This window comes from Chelonoidis abingdonii, chromosome 15 (genome assembly GCF_003597395.2).
Source record: "Chelonoidis abingdonii isolate Lonesome George chromosome 15, CheloAbing_2.0, whole genome shotgun sequence".
Classification (NCBI taxonomy): Eukaryota; Metazoa; Chordata; order Testudines; family Testudinidae; genus Chelonoidis; species Chelonoidis abingdonii.
The window spans coordinates 26,178,589-26,200,878 of NC_133783.1; the positions used below are offsets into that span (position 1 = coordinate 26,178,589).

A 22,290-nucleotide genomic window follows, 5' to 3' on the forward strand; every position below is an offset into this window, starting at 1 on the left:
TGGCCCTCTCTGTGTTAAAGGTTCAAGCAGTCTTTTAACCACGTTGCTTACTTGTGTTACAGCTCTGGGCCAAATTCCTTCCTGCTATAATTTCACTGATTTCTGGGGATTTACAGCAGGGAAGAATATGGCTTCAGAGCTGTAAAAGGGCTAGGTTACTGTGTGATTCCATCCACACAGGCAGACCAAACAATGTTATAATATGATCAGCATATAGCAGGTTTCCCTCTGAAATATGGTACTCCCTCACATGGAGGGTCTCATACCATATGGCTAATGCTATTAAGTTTGGTTTTTACACATTACAATTCCCTCGCCCACCAGCAGGGAGGAGTTATTTTGGTTCTATGAGCGTTAAAACAAATCTTTATTCATTCCTTCTTATTCAGCCATATAATAAAAATATACTGCTATGTTCTAGCTCAAACAAAGGACAATATTTTATTTCATTTGTACTTACACACAACTTTAAATAGAAACTCAAAGAGGTTATAGGTAAGAAGATACTATAGATTTCAAGTCTACTCACCTTTCCATCATACCGCTTCACTACAAACTGATCCAGACCTAGGTCTGAAAGAAGAAAAAAGAAAAAAAATGCTTTTAGAGCAGTGCTTGAATATAAAATCATATAGTTCCATGCTGCTTTTTTGATAAGGCATTTAAAAAATAGATTATGTGAAGAATAACATGATTAGAAAGCACAGGGAGAGGATAGGAAATCAACCGTTATCTACATGTTTTTTCTTAGGGCTCAAGAAAGGTGTCTGATTCACAGTATTGACAAGGAAAACCTATTTAAACACAGAAAATACACAAAAGGGACAGTGATACCACCATATCTACCACTATGCTCTACTAGTCCTTTGGTACTACTGACCTAGAATAAAATGATTTCTACCCCATTACCAATCCTTACCCAGATATCAACTTGTTTCCACGAGACTGGCACTTAGAGTGTAATTAAAAAGAATTATATTTAGGCTAAGCAATCATTTTTTAACAGATTAAAAGGGAAGGCCATTGAACTGAAATCAGAAGTGTTCCTCCCAGAATTGAAGGTAGACCTCAACCAAAATTCAACGTTGCCAGCTCTTGTAGGGTAAAGTGGCATACAAATGGTCTTGGACATAAAAAGAAAAAACACAGCCGGTATTGTACATTCAGAAAATGAAAGTGCATTAACTAGAAGGTTTTTATATTAAGATATTCCTCACACTGTATTACCCCAAAACAGAAGGATCTTATTCTTAAAAGGAAAATAATATTTATAGGGCTGAGGAAGAAGGCATCTTTCAATCTACTTCTACAGTGTAACCAAGTCTATGCATAACAATGAAAATTTAATAGCCAACATGGAAAGACTTGCAAATGATTTGTACAACAATAAAAAATATATTCTGTAAAGCGATCTAGATAAGTGGAACTCCTGAATGACTGAGTTATTGAGAATTGGCAGTAATTCACACAAAAGTGCAGAGACTAATTTTTAACTCTTGGTTTGACAAACATTTGCTACAAACCACACATTTTCAGCTAGTGTTTTAAATAGCTATCAGATCTTCCTGTTAACCAGATTGGGAGAAGGGAGGGATTGGAAAAGAAAAAAATAACTTGTCCGCGAAGGTGAAGATTAGATTACTGTCACCTGTTTATGAGTAAAAGTGATAAAATGCTTCCCATCTACTCATGCCAGCGGACCCTCCGCAGGCATGCCGACGAAGGCAACCTGCCTGCCGCCCTCCCGGAGACTGGCAGAGTGCCCCCCGCAGCATGTCGCCCCAAGCATGCGCTTGGCGTGCTGGGGCTGCCCCTGTTAGAGACATACATACAGCATGATTAATGCTTATGAATTTCTACAAACTCTCCTTCGGTAAAAGTCTTACTTAACTGGATATGATAATATATGGCTGCCATTGCTCTTTTAGTTGTTGCCAAGCTCAGAACTGAGCCAGCAGAGTTCTGTGTTAGAGACCTGTTAAGACACTGATGACTAAAACTGCATAAGGAATTAACTGCATCCTGTAAGTTGCAACAATGGTAGCAGACGTTGACCACTAGCTCCACTTTTAGTGTTATGTATTTTCAGTTTTTACCAATTTTCACTAATAAATTACCAAGTTTTTTATTCAAGGAGTTCGATTTTTACTGATTTACACCCGTTTATCAATCCAGTCAGTATTTTTTGAGTACTTATTTTTGTTAAACACTAATGCTTTACATGATTGTTGCGTTCTGAAACACTCAGATTGAAGCAGTTCCACAGTGTAAAACACAGAATGGAAAATACCAACACGAATATGCTATGATTGGCTCACAAGGAGATGTTACCTGCCTATTTCTTTGCATCTGGCTAGCATGGCACTGAATTTAAACAATCAGTCCTCCACAGATAAAGATATCTAATGCCCCCTATCCACCCAGATACCTCCTTTTGTGCCAACCTTTTATGGGGTTGGATGGATGGGCCTTGGTTCTTCTGGATCCCCATACAGCCAGTCCTGCTTTTTCTGTGGCTGGCTCCAGGCTACTCCCAAAATGGCTTCTCCCCTCTCCAGGGCTCCCAAAGGAGGCCATCTCACCCCCTATTGTCAGGCTAGCTCTTCTTCCTGGGCTTTCCCTTGCCAATCATTTCACTCTGCCCCTTTGTCTGAACTGGCATGCCTGCAATCCTTCCCCAAACCAACATGGGCACCTGTTGTTCTACATAGTGTCTCTCCTCTCCCCCTCTTGGTTGCCCAGGAGACTCTGAATCTGCCCTTGGCTCCCCCTTCCCACGAGGGACAGTGTGTTTCTCCCTGAACTACCAGCACACAGAGCCCCGGGGACCTAGTTAAGTTCCTTGGGGGTTACAGATAGATAAGGTAAAAAGGTCAACATGGAAACCTATGCCTGAATACCAGCAAGCAAATCAGTGCTCAGAAATTTAAGAAAAGCAAAAAGATGGGAACAAAGAGGATGCATTGCACTGCAAGTACCGCAGCACTGAGGTCAGTCTTCGCGTTGGCAGAATAACGGAACATGTCAAAAGCAAGCAACATAAGAAGCTTAAAAGAAGAAAGTAAGCTTTGGGATAAACAGCATCAGGAGCTTTCACCAGGGTTTTAATGAAAGAGGACACAGCACAATTGTATCAATAAATTTGTGTATGCTCTGTGTTTTGCCAGACAACCACCGTTAATTGCAGAGGGGCCTATTGGTGACTTTGTATGACAATATGGTCCAGCAGCAAAAACCCTTCCTAATGCAGATAAGCTCACTGGTAAGTATCTGACAGAAAATGACAATGCTTCAGTATCCAAACTGGCAGAACGAATTGATGGAAATGTGGTGTCTAGTCTGATTTTTGACAAGTCTCTTGATGCTTTGAACTGTCCAATTCTTGGCCTTCTGTTTTTTTTATTTCAAAGCATTGTTTTGTGTTGGTGTGACATTAATCCCCTCTGCTGACACTGGTTTTGTTAACGCAGCAATAACTGACATGTTTGAGATGTACCAACTAACTTGGGAAAATGTGGCCACAACTAACACACATTCTGCTTCCTACATGGCTAAATTTGCATGGGAGATTAAACTCAATCAGAAACTGGAGCTGCTATGTATGAGCTGTCCTGCTCATCTGATTAACACTGCCTTGTCAGCAGCTACTGCTACGGAAGAAAAGACAGACATGAAATCTTGCATCATTGGATTCGGGACCATTTTCAAGCATGAAAACAAGTATAAGGCCTTGTTTTACACAGTGTGAGATGAGTGCAGAGCTGGATGTTGATTACCTACCCTTGTTGTGCCACTTCGATGGATGAGCTTCTATTTTGCTGCCTGTCATGTAAACAACATGTGGATTGTGCTAATATGTCTCCTAGGTCATCATGAGTTTGTTCTAGCAGAACAAAAGCAAAGCAAAAACTCTGAAGAGACTGTCAAGTAACCAGGTTTTCGACCTCTTCCTCAAAGTGAATTTTGCAGCAGACTATGACAGTTTTGCCACTAAAGGTGAAATTTCAAATCTGAAAGGAGAATTTACCACTGACATGAACTTATCTAACCTTGAGAATGTGAAACTGGATGTGCTGGCTTTTTGGATCAGTCATCAAGACACACTTCCCAATTTCAGCAAAGTGCCAAGGCGAGCTTTGAGCGTATCCCCTGGATCTACTGATGCAGAGCACTTATTTTCAAAGTTGGACTACCTCCAAGACAGCACAAGGCTCAACACGAGTGAGGATACTATGAAGAAAATTATGGAAGCGTACACAAAAACTAGGATTATGGAAGCGTACACAAAACTAGGATTTCAAACTACTAGCTCTGAGAGAGAAAAAAATATACCTGTGTACATTAAAAAGGTTTCAATTAAACTGTAGTAAAATGTGTACATTACAGAAGTTGTTTTGTTTTTGTTCTCCCCCTGATTTTTCAATTTTTATTATTTTTAATCTGATTTCATCCCAGTTTTAATGTTTGGAAAACAAATTAAAAAAAAAAAACAGGGAATTTTTCAACAACTACAGAAAATGCAAACACTAACTTTATTATTTTGCCAAAATCATATCATATAATAAAATCATGTAGCTAATCCATGACAATCCATGAGCATATCTTGTAGGTTGAGGATCTTCTTGCTCTAGAGCTGGAATAATGTCTGCTAGTGTTATCATCTTGAATGTCTGTGCCTTCCTGTATTTGTTAAATGCCCTTAGATCTAGAATGAGCCTCTAACCTCCGCCTGCCTTGGGGATCAAGAAATCATGGGAGTAAAAACCCCTTGCTCCTGAGCTGCACCAGGACTGGTTCAATGGCCCCAGGCATAACAAATGATATTTCCTGATGAAGTAGGTTCTCATGAGAAGGATTCCTGAAGGGGGATGGAGAAGGAGGGTTGGAATGGGGGAGGGACATGAATTGAATGCCATAGCTCTTTGAAATAATCTCCAGGACTCATCTGTCAGAGGTGATATTCTCCCAACTGCTGTGAAGAAGGGCCAGGCAAAACCAGGGAAGAGTGAACTTAAAGGGTAAAAAATAGTAGAGAAGATAACTTTATAACAACAAAACTTCAAGTTCTCCTTCAAGCAGCAAATAAGGGTATGAGCACAAACCATTTGCAGGTCACCTTCAAATATTCCTATGAGTTAGTAAGTCCTTAAAAAACCCTGCAACATTACCAAGATTCTTCAGCAGCAAGGCTGCCATGAAGTGGAAATAATTGTTCCCTTCATTTTTACCAAAAGTAACTCACTCTTCATAATTCCACATCAGTGTCTGTACAGTTTTACTGTCTTCAGCATAGCCAACTATATTCTATTTCAGAAGTAAATAAAAATAAAATTTTAAATTTCCTTTTGTATCCCATCTTTTTGTTACTCAGCAGGTGATTTATGAAGACAGAAAGAAACTAACTTTAAGGCAATCATAGGAATATCCGTAAACCATATGCTGGCCTGCTCATAAAATAAGTGCCTGACATCTGGACAGCCACTAAATATCTCCAAGTATGGAAGTTAATAGGCATGTTTAACAGTAAAAGGGACCATTTCATCTTTCACCACAAAGCAGTATAACTGAAGTGCCATATTCCCAGAAACAGATGTAAGGATCTTCTTTAATGGGTAGCATGTTGTACTGTGTAAAAATACTGCGTAAAGATATATAGCTTTCTACGCTACCTCATTAAACTTTCCAGTGATACAAAGGTGACTATACCATAACATGAACCCTGCAAAAATTCCAGACAGTGAACTGACAATTTATGTGTTGCTTGCACAACATTTTAAGATCATAAGGCTTGGATGTTTATTTATTAGAACATAAGTCATCTTCCCCCATACAAACATCTAAAGCCTGAAAGCAGCATATCATACACATTGTCTGAATTCTAAACAAATATTTGGTACAAATAACATAGATTAAAAAAACCTTGCATGTCTGGGTTTTCTGTAATAGCCTGTATTTCCAAAGACACGTATGCATTATCCACAAAATACGTACTACACACAGCACTGGAAACTGAAAGCTTCTCTTCATTAACAGGAAAGCAAAGAGTATGAATAATTGTAATCAAACTACTGTCCCAAACCAACGTACTTCAATCCTCTAAAGCAGGGGCCAGCAACCTTTCAGAAGTGGTGTGCCGAATCTTCATTTATTCACTCTCATTTAAAGTTTCACGTGCCAGTAATACATTTTAACGTTTTTAGAAGGTCTCTTTCTACAAGTCTATAATATGTAACTGAGCTATTGTTGTATGTAAAGTAAATAAGGCTTTTAAAATGGTTAAGAAGCTTCATTTAAAATTAAATTAAAATGCAAAGCCCCCCAGACTGTGTCCAGGACCTGGGCAGTGTGAGTGCCACTGAAAATCAGCTCGTGTGCCGCCTTTGGCACCCATGCCACAGGTTGCCTACCCCTGCTCTAAAGGTAAAAAGAACAACTGCACATCAATCCCTGTTGATGTAAACACAGCAGTGAAAAGTGGACAGATACATGATCGGATTTTAAGCAGCAGGCCACAACTTTTATTAAACTGAAATACAGTGGAGGGCTGCTACCTGCCCATCACTTATACTCTCCTATATCAGACATTTCACTGGTGCAGGGGTTAGAGGGCTACCACCACAGAACCCATAGTTCAGGGTAGGCTCTCCTCAGTTTACCTCCACTCCCAAGATTCAGCTCACCTTAAGTCCTACTCCCACACACTGCAAGGGCCGCAAGGGCCACAAGGTCTGACCTTACCCTATAGGAATCTTCTCAGGCCACTGACTGCATCCCTGTTGGAAGACCTATGAGCCCATCCCCTACTGGAAGCAGGAAGGAAGATGTAACCTGACAAGGAGCAGTGCACTGCTGCGGCCTACCCTCCCACAACCAAGGTGGGGGTGGCCATGGTTGAAGGTCCAACCTGTGCTTCACTGTCTCGTGACCCAGCGGCCCCATCAGCTTACCCAGGCAGCTCGTGGCCTCCCCCACCACTCGAGCAATAAAGGGCTGGTGGGAGATGGCATAGACTTCTTCTCTAAGGGGGCTACTGCTGTCATGGCAGGCAAAGCCCCATGCTAGATGGGGGCAGGGCTGCAAACCCCACAGAAAGGCAGAGAACCTCCTCCCCTGTCAGGACAGACACTCCACCCAGGAGAGAGGAGACCTTACCTGTATTCTTCTGCATCCTCAGGACAACTGCTGCTTTTGGAATGGAACTAACCTGGATTTGATTTAGATTTTAAATCTTTAAATTTAGATTTTAAAAGAACAACAAGTTATATATCCTCTTAACTTGTCCTATTTTGGCTTGCATTCCTTTCTCCTTGTTGTTAGTATTAATTGTGTTGAGCATATAGTCACCATTAATCTTCTTAGCAAAGACTTCTGGTTTCAAAATTAGCCCATATTTCCTTCCTACTATTAGTTTTTAAAACATTTGAGAACAAAATTATACCTGGTTTGATTATATTACATGAGTACATCTCCAATCTTCATTACATATATCAAATCATTCTTTCAAATAATTTACATACTAATATCCTATCGTGATTTTGAACACTTAATGAGGAAGAAAAAACCTAATTATACCTTTGCCTTTAAGAAAACCAAACCTTGACAGTCATGTTAAAATATGTTTTCAGACCAGCAAGGTAAGGCCTAAGGACAGCTTTCTGCCCTGCTCAATGTAAACCAAAAATTTTCATTCAGGTGTTTTACTCTACCATATAACAAGGGCCATAAGCTTTACAGGAGATATCTTTAACCCTTGTAGCACACTTCATGTCACTGAATAGATAGCCTTGCAGATAAGCAAGCTGTGCCAATGATAAACTTTGAAGGATACTCCAAGCACTGCTCTTTGCCAGAAAGATAATAGCTACAAAAAGAAAGGCAGGTCTATACTAGAAGCTTGCAGCTGCACAACTGTAGCTCTTCTGGTGAAGATGCTTTAAGCCAGCATTTCTCAAATGTGGCCACCATGGTAGCATGTGGCTACCAGGGGCTTTTTTTGTGGCCACAGCTTCCTGAGTGGTGATTGGAGGGGGGAAAGCAGGATCCCCTCTCCTGGAGCCACCAGAAGGGGCTGGGTGGGTCCTGTCCCGCTCTGGAGCCAGAAACGCTGGAGGAGCAGGTAGCTGGTATGAGTCCCCCACCTTCCTGGGGGCAGTGGGGATCGGGCTTCCAGCTTCAGCGTTGGGGTGGCGGGCAGCAGGCTCCAGCCATGAGGCTTCGGGCTCCAGCTGCGTGGTGGCAGGCTTCTTCTCCTGGCCCTGGGCTCACAATTCCCCACATCGCTTCTGGCCTCTGCTGCCTCCTTTGGCCCCCTCATCCATTGCCCCTGGCCCCTGCTGCCTCCCTATCCACCTCCCCATCCAGGGCTTAATTTGCCCCCAGCTTTCCAGGGCTGAGTAAATCTGCTGTAAAAAGTGATATTTGTATGTTTGCTAATATTACTCTTCATTGCCTCTCACCTAGCTAGCAAGTCTGATTCTGTGAAAAATGGTATTAAACATATAAATATAATTTTTCACGACAGCAGACTTCCTAGATAGCAAGTCTAAAAAATATACCAAAAAACCCCAAAAACACACCACCACAAGACAAGCACATGCAAAGCACTTTGTTTTTTTATTTCTATTCTGTTACGGTGCAGTAATGAATAGAGACAACTGCATGTTGTTATTGTTATTAAGTTTGAAAAAAAACAACCCTACATAAATAAATTACAATGATTTGGACATATATATGTGCGTGTGTTTGTTTTTCCTGAAGTATTTTAGGAAAAATTGTCAGAGCGGCCACCATCAAGAGTTGGCCGCTGCGCTCTGAAGCCACCAAAATATTTATTGTGAGAACCTCTGCCCTAAGCCAACAGGAGAGAGCTCTAGCATTGGCTCAATAATTCCGCCTCCACAAGATGCGGTAGCTGTGTCAGCAGGAGAACCTCTCCCACCAACATAGCACTGTCTACACAGGGAATAAGGCCGGTATAACTACGCCGCTCAGAGGTGTGGATTTTTCATATCCCTAAATGATGTAGTTATACTGAATTAAGTGTTAGTGTAGACCTGGCTGAAGTCAGTGCTCCTTAAAAATACAAACTGCCACTCACCATCCTTTCAACCAAACCATATGACTATATGACGCAGAATACACTTGAGATTGCTAGCATTGTTACACTTTTATGCCTGACAAAGTTTCCATTTTTAAAGGCACTGTCACTTTAGCATCTCACGTCTCAACAAGGTATTACATTTTTTAAAATAGATTTGTAAATAGAATTAATACCTTAAGATGTTGGAATTAAAACCATGTTACTAACATTCAGACTACTAGCTAGTAATGCACCCCATTTTCTTTTACTATGTACCAAAAAAACAACTCATGTACTTGCATTTGAAAATCCACAATCAATTCATGACATTTTAAATAAGGAGTCAATATTAAAGTTATCTGATCATATAACAGGACAGTATTCATTTCTTTCTTGCCTCATGCATATAGTTTATTCTATCACTTTACAAATTTAAATATGTATGTTTCATTTGGTGGTAGTCACTTTATTTAAGATGAAAATGTGGTTATAATTGAAACTATTTTGACATTTGCTTGTGACTGCCTGAAAAATTAACAATTTGAGGCTAAAGTTTTCCATGTGCAGTCACAACTAAAAGGTTATTTTTTATGTAATTTTTTTGAGAAAAATATATTTGTTCCATTGAGTTACATATGATGTGGGCGGGGGGGGGGGCGGGGGAATTACCTTTTCCCTACTTTTTCCCATATATATATATATAATTTTAAAAACTGAGCTTTGAATTCAGCAGATAAATATTCCTCAAAGGGATGCACATCCACAATGACTTTTGGAAGAAAAAATTGTTTGGACAATGAAGTTATCTATTTTGAGATGGAGAAATACATTCTGAGCACGTTCAGATGACATCTGCCAACACTTTTTTTTTTTTAGTTAGCAGTGGAATGAAGTCCTGCATTCCTGCAATACCACAAAATAGACTAGCCTGACAGACCATGGGGCTGCTATTCAGCTTTACTTCAAATTGCTGCCACTACCAATGTTTTCACCATTTGTAGGTTTAGGACAGATCTTCACGTTCATTTTAAATGGTCTTTCACTATTAAACATAAAGGAGGATAATCTCCTCTGTTTGACAATGGCATGTACCACAGAGACACTGATATCTCCTTAGATACAATAAAACAGAAATCCATTTTAGACAACAATTTTCAGCTTCAAAGTATGTCAAAATGTATTCTTAGTCACTCTAAGTACAGCATTTAACTAGTGTTTTGTAATGTAAACAGAATGACACTTCAAGATTTAACATAAAATTATTAAGACTTGTTTAGAAAAAGGAAATGTTCGGCAGAACACCAAGAGCGCTTAACCTATCTGAGGAGTGATACCATATCTAACTTTTAACTGGACAGCCACAAGAAATGGGCAGAAGGAAAATAGATGGACTTTGTAAATGCTGTTCCCTGTAAAAGCTGTCATTTCTTGTATTATCCTCAGGCTTGGATGGATTAAAATGTTATCAGTAAACGTCGATTTCACTGTACACATATACACGCAAACTGATGAAAAATATTTCCATCGGTAATAGAAATTTATATAGATGCAAGTAAGAAAAACACTGCTTGAAAACTAGAGTTGCTTTAAGTATATTTACATTGTATATTTTGACATGCAATGTTGATAATTTGTGCTTTAACAGTTATAAAGATTTAAATTTTGAATCTCAAACTTTACTGTGATTAAATTATTGTCTGGCATAACCCCCCAATTTACTGCAACTGTGAAAATTTAAATAGTTAAAAATAGGGAAAAATGCCTAAAATGAACATTGATATCTGATGAAATTCTAAAAAAATAAAAATTAAATTCTGCCATGCCTAATTATCCTCCAGTACTCCACTGCAGTGAGAGTAGTGGATACGAACCCAAGTGCTGATACGAAATTTAAACTTTGTAGTCTTCTGATGAAAAGCTGAACCATATTACCTGCTGAACTAAATCATTTTTTACTCTTTACTACTTTGTATAATATTATGCATCCACAGGTACATGCATTTAAAGGAAAATATTATTTGTATTGCAGCAGCATGTACTAGGGCCCATTGTGCCAGGCAATGTAAACATATACAAATACAAAGCGATTCCCTGCCAACCTATTTGTACAATGAGATGTAAAAGTTGACTTCAAAGAGACTGTAAAGAATTTATTCTGAACTCTTCATTACATTTATCATCCCTAAATATAATTACTGTATATATTACTTACGTTCTGGTTGTTTTTCATTTGGAGTAATGGATCTCACAAAATCTTGTGGTGTCATAAACACCTCCGATTCTCCATGCTCATGCATTACTTTCAAGGTGGCAAAGTATCTGAAGATTTTGTCTGGAGTGGAGTAGGCTCGTATCCTGTTCTCATACTCCATCACCTAGAAATTAAGTTAAACACTGTGATACAGCATGGCCAGAGGGCAGCATAAGAGTGTTAGCAGGGGGCCTTATTCCCTGCCAAGGGAGGAAGGTTTGCTTTAGGTTAACTAGAACAGCTGTGGCCAATTAGAGCACCTGACTCCAGTTAGAGCACCTGACTCCAGTTAGAGCACCTGACTCCAGTCATGGGATATAAACCCCTGCTTCAGTCAGACAGGGGGTGGTAGTTGAAGGAGAAAGGTTGGATTGGAGCAGAGTGCAGATTGCAGAAGAGAAGAGTTTGTCCAGAGAGAAATAGAAGGTTTGGAGGAGTGCTGCGGTGGATTGGGAAGCCCAACAGAAACCCTAGGTAAGGGGCACCAGGCTTGTATAGAAGAGAGGCGAGAAGCCCTTCACAAGCTGACGGGTATGAGAGGGAAGTAACCCAGGGGAAGAAACCGCTAGTCAAGTGGTTCACCACAACCCCAGGGCCCCTGGGTTGGGACCTGGAGTAGAGGGCGGGCCCAGGTCCCTCCCTCTCCACTCCCCTCCTCCAAGGACACTAGGGGAGTGATTAAGAACTGGTTCAGAGGCAAGCAATAACGCCCTGAACCTACCCCAGAGAAGAGAAAGCGTGAGACCCAGCAGAACAGTACCGGCAATTTGCCACAACACATATCACTGCATACAAGAGTTTTCCGACTTTCACTCCATATTTAATCCTGGTAAAAGTTTGCCATATTATGACAAGTTCTAAATGTAATGGCTTCACAATGCCAACAGGGGTTAGGCTACGATTACATTACACCAGCACAGCTACACTGCCTGTAGTGTAGATGCTTCCTAAAACAACGCAATGGTTTTTCAGTCACTGTAATTGATCCATATCTCAGAGGCAACAGCTATGTTGACAGAATAATTCTTCCATCAGTCTAGATGCATCTACACCAAGAATTAGGTCAGCTTAATTACATCACACAGGGATGTGAATTTTTTTTTTTTTTTTAAACACACTTGAGTGACATAACCAGGTAGATCTAAATTTTAAGTGTAGACCAGGCCTTAGTGTTGCCAACGCTCAGGATTTTATCACAAATCTTGTATGTTATCTCAAGTCTCATGTTTTTCTAAAGCCCTAGCTCCTGGAGTCATGTGATAACTTGAGAATTTCAGTATTCATTTTTTTAAAACTAAGTTTCTAGCCCTCATGGTTGTGGAGAAAAATTTAACAAGAACCTTCAATATTCAAAAATCGGAATGTAAATAAAGAGCACAAAAAGATATTATTTAAAAAAATCTTGCTATTATTATGCCAACCTGAATTTTTTGGGTCCTGAATCATGATTTTAGAACACTTGGGCTGGTGTCATGACCAGGACATTGGCAGTCTGACTTAGTGGTCAAAACAGGAGTTAGGAATCAGGGTGGGTCAAATACTGTGAGGTCAGAGTCCAAGACAGGGCAGAGAGTAAACTGAGAATTGAGTGTGAGGAGGAGTCAGGGTCAGGTCAGAGGCAGAACACAAACTTGAGAGCAGAAACACAGATCAATAGCCAGAGTCATGGAGGGTCAGGACATCAGGAATTTAATCCAGGGGAACAGGAAGCACAAAGTACATAATCCAGAGCAGGGTGGATCCCAGTTGGATGGACAACTTCCTGTTCTTGTGCTCAGTTTAAATAGAGGCTGTGGACCAATCAGGGTTCCCAGTGGTCTGCCAATCAGCTCCCACAACTGGGGCCCTCTGAGCTCAGCTACTATTCTGAAAGTAGCTGGAAGGCCCCTAGGTGGCAGGTTGAACCTCCTAGCGCCAAAGGGCCCTGAGGACCAGGGTTGAAGAGCCATGGTCCCTGACATCTGGGCAATACTGAGTAAAAGCTCAGTTTATTTCCTGTTTTAATTTTGGTGTAAGAGAGGGAAAAAGATGTGAAGAGAGAGGAAGGGGGGGCAGCGGGGGAGGAGGATATGAGTAATCCTTCATTTCTGGATTGGAGTTGGGCATGATTACTGTTAGCCACTGTCCGACCCTCATGAGCAAAGGCATAATTTTGCCTCAGTTATTCCTCCAATCCTTTTGCACTACATATTTAAAAGATTCTGCAGAGGTCCCCATCAGGGTTGATAAAAATTATTTAAATCTTTTTTTTTTTTTTTTATAAAATACTTTGAGGCAAAAACTATCTAAAGATACATTATAGCTCAAAGATATCTCATCATGGAATAGGGATTATAAATCCTAGTTCTATTAGTATGAGACAATATATTCATGTAATGTTTAAGAAAAGTTTCATAAATGAGTTCCAATAATTCATGGATTAGGGACCCAATCTTACGGGGTTCCAGGGATTTCTGTATAGATTATTTAGGTTAATCTTTCTATCTACCCAATGGAACTCAGTGTTCAATCTAGAAGATACCGTCAGAGATGCTTAGTTTTGCAGTTCTCAAACTGTGGACTCGTGTCTCCAGAGGTAACATGCTTGTTAAGAGCAAAAAAATTTTTCAACAAATAAATATATAGAGGTGAGAAATAACAGACCTCAACTCTATTGTCCCTCTGCAAATTTGTGTACACAATCAATCCCTTACCTCTCTCTAAAAGTGCATAGTTTTAAAAAGTTCAATGAATAGAAGATTGTTGGGGGCAGAACAGATCTGAATATGAAGATGATGCCTGGAGATGAATGTGAGAAGCGAGGGACATACGCTTGTTTTGTTAAAATATTATATGTCTGCTGTTGTTGAAAAAAAATCCAGAATACTTAACATTGTTGTTTTAGTTAAATAAAACAATTTAAATGTCTGTCTGGTGATGTTCTCCTCCTAATTCTGCAAAGTTTTCAAAATAAATCACGGTTTAAAAATGTATAGTAAGTACCTTCTAAAAATGAAACCTACATCTATCTCTGAATTGTGAAGAATATGTAGTAAGGTTCTACCAACCGACAAGATTGCACTTTTATGTAGAAAACCATGATGAAAATTGAGTCTTCCTGACTAGTGATTTAAATCAAATCCACCCTGGGCCCTATTCTCAAATCTCTGCCCAGAGCCAGTTTATCATCTGTGAATCTTGCAAGCAATTGTTATTCTAGGCATACAAGTTTTTCCTCAAGCATGCAGTCAGAGTTGATCTAAATCAGCAGAAAGCCTAAATGATCACAAACTCATTAAGGTAATTGTAGCAGTATGCAAAAATATAGATTTGTATTCCATTGTGTCCAAGAACAGTAAGTCTTTGCTCAGCGGCTTTTATTTCTACATTACCATCAGGCAAACATACAAGTGCTTTTGCAAACTATTACCTACATCTTGGAATAAACACTGATCTCAAAGCATGGCCTGGAATACACAGAGAAGACTGTCTCATGTCCTAGCACTTAATGAAACAGACCATCAGAAAACTTCCTTAGATCAATACTAGATTTCACAGGAATTCAATTCAGAACACATAGCTCCAGACTAAATGGACTTGAAAGTTCAGCCTGTGTCAGCTTCCAGATTGCTGTATTCTGATTAGATTGCAGTTTAAGATAAGACATCAACAAAAAAGAAGAGTTGATAAGGAAGTGAGCAAGTATTTCAGTGTACCATTTTAACTGGACCCAAAGTTGGTAATATTTTGAAAAAATAAAGCAAAAGCTGACCTAGCAGTTTCTTGAAAATCAAGAAGGATTTCTGAATCCGTCTACATCCTGTAGATGGATTCTAACTGCAGATAAGAGTCCATTGAATTCAGAATCAGGATAGAACACATATGCAATAAAGGATCAATTCAAAATCTTGATGGAATCTTGTTTTGTTTTTGTGATTTACATCGGGATTAAGAAGTAATATACATAGGACCAGACAAGGACAAAACTATTAAAAGCAAGGAGGAAATGTCTTTTAAAACAGTGAGCTTAGTAAATGTGATATAAAAGAACTTAGTGAAGGATAATGTTAGATGTCATTACAAATTGGAGACGTGCAAACTGTCTTTCAAATTCTAATTATTACTGCAACAAACATCAAGGGGCAAACAAATATCTGAAAGTGACAACTGACGACAGGTTAATAAAAGAGAGTTTGAGCCAAATGTGGAATTACAAAAAAAATCCAACTAGTTCAATATCTAACAGGTTGTTCTCAAATCCAATCTCCTAGAAAAACACATTCAGCATTGAAATTTTGTAATACACCAACAAACAAAATGAGTTACATTCTTCTCTATTGTACACAGCCCTTTTCACAACTGCATCAGATCAACTGAAGCTATTTCATCACTTAACAGAGGATGAAAAGGACAGAGACAATAGGATACACAAATAGTAGTAGTTATATTGTACACACATTGCATGTGTGTGGATTTTTCTTGGTCATTTCAACAGGGAAAACATTAATACCTATTCAGAAGTATCCTTAAGAACCAGGAATAAAGTCAATCCTAGTAGGGTTACTTCTGGTGAGAAAATTATTATTATTTTCTGGTTTTGGAATACAGCAGGTTGCAAGTATTTTCAAACATTTCCTGAGACGGTATCCTTTTGACAGTATCAGTGATGGTATCCTTAGGTTCTTCCTATTTCTGAAAGGTTTTCAATAATCTGTATAAAGCAGGCTAGTCAAAAGATATTGTACAGTCGAAAAAGCTGAACTCTAGCCAAAACCTAGACTCTGAGAGCAGTATCACCTGGCTCAAAGGGGAGAGTTTGCATTCTGCCAATTAATACAAATATTCATAGATTAGGGAGATGGTTTGAAAAAACAGCAGTAAGGGATCCCCCATGCCCAACAAGACAGAACCACTGTTCTGGAAGCTTAGAAAGGCTGCTGTACATGACAGGTTGAAGGAAAAGAATCTCTTCTGTTGTCATGAAAAAGAAAACTAAATAAACAAAGGTTCCCTGTAACTAACATTTCAGTGCACTTCCACAGTGTCATCAGGCCCCTCAGATCATCATCTGATAGAGCAGGAACTCTAGCAGTTCGGTCTCACACAGACCCTGCATCGTAATAAATTAACATTCATTTACTTTAAGATGCTTACTGCAATGTATATTGAAATGAAGTCTCAACATAATTAACCCTTATAATGCAGAAAACCTGCCAAGACTTAATGACAGTTCCCAAATAGATCTTAGTGAAACAGTCCTAATGTAGTACAAAAACTCTTTTTCAAATTAATTAGCAAACAAGTTACACCATTCATGTTGTGTTATTGGTCATTAACCTTCAGCTACAATAGCACTATCACTGTTTCCTTCTCTCTCATTTATAAACAAATCTAAATATTACTCAAGCTACACATCTACACAAGAGGATATTTGCCCTAGAATCATCAGTTTATAACAATAGCCCCAGGCCTTACCTGACACTGAGCGATAATATCCTAGCTTCCTTCTACATTGGTTCACCATCCAAAATAACTTGTGACATGCTTAATTTATTATTTCATTCATTAACAGTGCTGGGATAACAACCATGTTTCAAAATTCAAAGATTTCAACTGAAGTTTTTTCCCCCCTATGCTAGGACATCACACATACGACCTTTTATTATTATAGGAAGACACGAGAAGAATTTATATGAATGGAGGAGGCAACATAGTGACAGATGATGTGGAAAAAACTGAAGTACTCAATGCTTTTTTTGCCTCGGTCTTCACTGACAAAGTCAGCTCCCAGACGACTGCACTGGGCAACACGTGAGCAGCCCTCAGTAGTGAAAGAACAGGTTAAGGACTATTTAAAAAAACTGGACACGCACAAGTCCATGGGTCCAAAACTAATGCATCCAAGGGTGCTGAGGGAGTTGGCTAACGTGTTGCAGAGCCATTGGCCATTATCTTTGAAAACTTGGAGCAATCGGGAGAGGTCCCAGACGATTGAAAAAAGGCAAATATAGTGCCCATATTTCAAAAAAAGGAAGAAAGAGAACCCGGGGAACTACAGACCCATCAACCTCACTTCAGTCCCCAGCAAAATCATGAAGCAGGTCCTCAAGGAATCCATTTCAGAGGAGAGGAAGGTGATCAAGAACAGTCAACATGATTTAACCAAGAGCAAGTCATGCCTGACCAACCTGATTGCATTCTATGATGAGATAACTGTCTCTGGGGATCCGGGGAAAGTCGTAGATGTGATATATCTTGGCTTTAGCAAATCTTCTGATACGGTCTCCCACAGTATTCTCGCCAGCAAGTTAAACAAGTATGGATTGGATGAATGGTCTATAAGGTGGACAGAAAGCTGGCTAGACTGTCGAGCTCAACGGGTAGTGATCAATGGCTCGACGTCTAGTTAGCAGCCGGTATCAAGTGGAGTGCTCCAAGGGTCGGTTGTAGGGCCGGTTTTGTTCAACATCTTCATTAACGATCTGGACAATGGGATTAATTGCACCCTCAGCGAGTTCGCAGATGACACTAAGCTGCGGGGGGGAATTAGATACTCTGGACCCTATCCCTACCCTCCAGCCTGACATAGACAAACTGGAGGATTGGGTCAAAATAAATGTGATGAGGTTCAACAAGGACAAGTGCAGAGTCCTGCACTTAGGAAGGAAGAATCCCATGCACTGCTACAGGCTTGGGACCGACCGGCTAATCAGCGGTTCTGCAGAAAAAGGACCTGGGGATTACAGTGGACAAGAAGCTGGATATGGGTCAGAAGTGTGCCCTTGTTGCCAAGAAGGCTAACAGCATATTGGGCTGTATTAGGAGGAGCATTGTCAGCAGATCGAGAGAAGTGATTATTCCCCACTATTCGGCACTGATGAGGCCACATCTTGAGTACTGTGTCCAGTTTTGGTCCTTCCACTATAGAAGGGATGTGGACAAATTGGAGAGAGTCCAGCAGAGGGCAACAAAAATGATTAGGGGGCTGGAGCACATGATTCACGAGGGGAGGCTGAGGGAACTGGGGTTATTTAGTCTGCAGAAGTGAAGAGTGAGGGAGGACTTAAGAGCAGTCTTCAACTATCTGAAGGGGGGGTTCCAGAGAGGATGGAGCTAGGCTGTTCTCAGTGGTGGCAGATGACAGAACAAGAAAGCTATCCTCTTCTGTCAGTGGGGAGGTCGTAGGTTGAATTAGGAAACACTATTTCACTAAGCACTTGAACAGTTACCTAGCGATGAGGTTAGGCGAATCTCTTCGTTAGAGGTTTTTAACGTCAGGCTTGACAAAGCCCTGGGCTGGGATGTTGTTAGTTGGTGTTGGTTCTGCTTTGACAGAGAAATTGACTAGATGACTCTAACGGTCGCTCCAACCACTAATCTTCTATGATTCTATGTGTCAGCCAGGTCTAACTGCGACTTACATCGGGTTTAATGGCGATATACGATTTAACGCTGTACCGTTCACAATGACGTCCGTCATTAATATTCGATTACTGCTCCTAAATCCGATTTCGGACTCTCCCAAACGAGAGGTATAGCGCAAATTCGATCGTGATAACTCGATTAGGGTTGTAGTGGACGGAAATCGCGTTATTGGCCTCCCGGGCGGTATCCCAGAGTGCCACACGACCGCTCTTGACAGCAATCTGCACTCGGATGCAGCGGGCAGTAAACAGGAAAAGCCCGGCGACACTGTTTGAATTACATTTCCGCTTGTTCCAGCGTGGAGCTCTGATCAGCTACGGCTGGCGATGCAGTCTCAAATTCCAAAAGAGCTTCCAGCATGGAACCTGTACGGAGATACTAGGTCTGATCGTGTATGGGGAGACAAATTCTGTTGTATCCTGCTCAGTTACCAGAACACGAAATGCCAAAGCGTTTGAATAAAAAACTGCAGAGATTACACAGCGCTTGCGTGACAACTAACGGGAAGCCAGAACTCAAATGGACGCTCAAATTGAGAGGGGGAGGGGTACTGAGGACTCCCGCTATCCCACAGTCCACAGCAGTCTTCTTGAAATTTTTTCATTCTTGGCTGAGCGTCCAAATGTCTTAGTTCAAACACTAAGTCTGTCTGGCGTGGTTCAGGGAACGCTCCTCAGTTTAATTCCCCCCTCCCGCCCACCAGTGAAAAAAGGAAAGATTGCTGTGCTATGCGTTGCTTCAATGCACTCTGAGACGAAAAAGACCCAAAGGGGTTGTCTGCTGCCTTCACAAAGGGAGGGTAGGCTGTACCAGCACACTCGACGGCAATGTTTTCTCGCCCATCAGGCACTGTTGCTCTCAAACGGAAGTGGGAACTATGGGATAGCTGAGGAACAGCTACCCACAGTGCACCGCTCCTTAAATCGATGGTAGCCTTGGACCAGGGACGCAAGCAATCGATTTTGTGATTGCACTGTGGATGCGCAAACCCGATTTTATAACATCGGTTTTGTAATATCGGTTTAAACTACTTCGAATTAATCGTGCAGTGTAGACGTAGCCTCAGAAACTCCTGAACTGCTACAACAGACCAGTTTTCAGAGCAGAGCATCCTCCTATAATTTCATATGACTACAGTATTAAATGTGAATGGGTCAAGTCGCTCCAACATCAGAACACAGAACCTGAGTCTGTGTCCAAACTCACCTACTTCATGTGGCTGACTTTACAGTAATTACAAAAATAATACAACATACACCCGTTAGGTAAGTCATCCACTACTAACTGCTGACTACATACCAGAGATGGGACCAAGCCCATAAATAAACAGTTCACTTAAACAACAGAAACATGGGCTCCGGTGCTTGGTGAACTGCTGGAAGACTACCAGTTAGGCTTACTGCCTCATGCAGGACTAGACTTCAGCATTAGGCTCTGAGGAGACATGCTTACCCCTGTGCTGAGGAAGAACAAGTTTTATTGTTAGTAAAGATGCTGCTAAACCTTCTGTCGAGATGTCCTGCAGTGGCTCAAGCTTATGAGTACCAATCTTTGGCAAGACTGCTAAGAATCAGGGCACAAACCCCAAACTGGTTGTGAGATCTACATTTAGAGTTCACCAACAAATTATCCAGGGTAAACTCCTCAAGCACTATAACAGCCCAACCATGGAATCACATAAAATTCCCTTGGATATGCCAATCTATCCTGCCCCTCAGGCAAACCTATCTTTGTGACAGTTCATCCCTTATACCAAGGATTACAGCAATATTCAGGTTACTCCCAGACCCACAGTATCCGTCATTTATCACAAGTAAAATGCACTTTAGATCTCATACCAAAGACACTTGTAGATAATCCTATAATAAACTATCTAAAGATTTTATTACACAGGAAAAGGAATCAAGAGAGTTATTTACAAGGTTAAAGCAGGTAAACATATATACACACAAATGAGTTCAACTCTAAAGTTCCAAAAAGTAATAGAAACATCTATAATACGCAAGCTCTCTATGTCCTTTAGCAGTAATTCAGGCTAAGCACAGGGGATGAGGAGGTTACTCACCTTGTGCAGTAACTGACATTCTTCGAGATGGGTGTTCCTGTGGGTGCTCCACTTTAGATGTCGGTGCGCCCCTGCGCCTTTGATCGGAGATTTTTACAGCAGTACTCCTACCGGCCACGCATGCTTAGAACCTGTCACTCACTCTAAGTATGTCACTAGAGAGCATGAGCGGCCGTACCCTCAGTTCCTTCTCTACAACGGAGGCTACCCCAACTCCGAAAGTAGAGGGGAGGAGGGTGGGTAATGGAGCACCCACAGGGACACCCATCTCGGACACCATCTCGAAGAAGAACGTCAGTACTGCACCAGGTGAGTAACTCTCCTTCTTCTTCGAGGAGAGATGTCCCGTGTGGTCTCCACTTTAGCATTCAAACAGTGTATCTCAAGGAGTAGGGACTTCGGACTCTGGAGAATAGCCGTAAACAATACATGCCCTGCTATCAGTGTCACGAGGGGGCCTTGAATTAAGGGCACAGATGAGTAACGAATGCTATGGTGAAGACAGGTGGCCACCCTACAGATGCTTGACAAGGGGTACTCTGCGTAGGAAGGCTACAGACGTAGATACAGATCCAGTGGAATGTGTCTGATCAATGCAGAGTGCAACGTTCCCTATCTGATAACAGAGACGTATGCACTCGAGATCCACTCGAAAGCCCTCTGAGACAGAGATAGCCATGCCCTTGGGAACGGTCCCGCGAGAGAAGATAAAGAAGTCCAGGAGAGCCTCGGAAGGGTCGTGTTTCTGTCCAGATAAAAGGCAAGGTCCTACGCACATCAGGTGTGTGCATCGTGGCCTCAAAGGAGTTCTGCGTGTGGTTTCAGGAAGGAAGTTGGTAATAATATTGTTCGATTGAGGCGAAAAGGAGGCATGAACTTTTGAAGAAATTTTGGGTGTAAACACAAGAAAACAACTCCGTCCTGAAGAAGAGGGCACATGGTGGTCGCCAGCAAAGCTGCTATTCTCGCCGGCCCGTCTGGCGGAGGTAATGGACACCAAAAGGCTGTTTCATTTAGAGTGCAAAGGGAGCAGGCTGGTAGGCTCAAAGGTTGGTGAGTTAACAGGACAATACTAGGTGTGAAGATCCATGGAGGGTAGTAGGTTGACATCCCGGATATAGGTTTGCGTCCCTTCAGGAGACCCTTCATGGTGATGGAATGAGCGGTCGGGCTAATGTCTGGTATAGGATTAAGGAGAGGCACACGCTGCCGGCACCGGGGCCCGTGGCAAGTGCTGAGGAGCAGCACGCTGCCGGCCACCACGGCGCTTGGTGTGCCAGAGGACTGTGCTGGCCGGCATGCGGCCGTTTGCAGTGCTGAGAGGAGCCACGCTGCTGACCGTGGCCATTTGCTGCGTGCCAGGGAGGATGCACTTGCTGCACTGTGGCCCATTTGTGTGCCAAAAGGACAGGAGCGACAAGGACCTTCCTGACATGGGAGGTCAGGTCCCTGCCTCAGTGCTTCTGTGAGAGCTTAGCTGAAGGGCTCAGA

At 41.4% G+C, this 22,290-nt stretch overlaps 1 protein-coding gene across 3 annotated transcripts in view; it reads right to left on the reverse strand.

The window, feature by feature from the left end:
• The window catches only part of MICU1 (mitochondrial calcium uptake 1), a 216,030-nt gene that overhangs the window by 126,559 nt on the left and 67,181 nt on the right, over positions 1–22,290 (reverse strand). For all 3 annotated transcript variants that reach the window (XM_075072636.1, XM_075072637.1, XM_075072639.1), the window contains exons 4-5: positions 11,292–11,454; positions 530–573 (exon numbers count right to left, since the gene is read on the reverse strand). In XM_075072636.1, the coding sequence (XP_074928737.1) occupies positions 530–573; positions 11,292–11,454 (207 nt within the window). The remainder of the gene's footprint in view (positions 1–529; positions 574–11,291; positions 11,455–22,290) is intronic.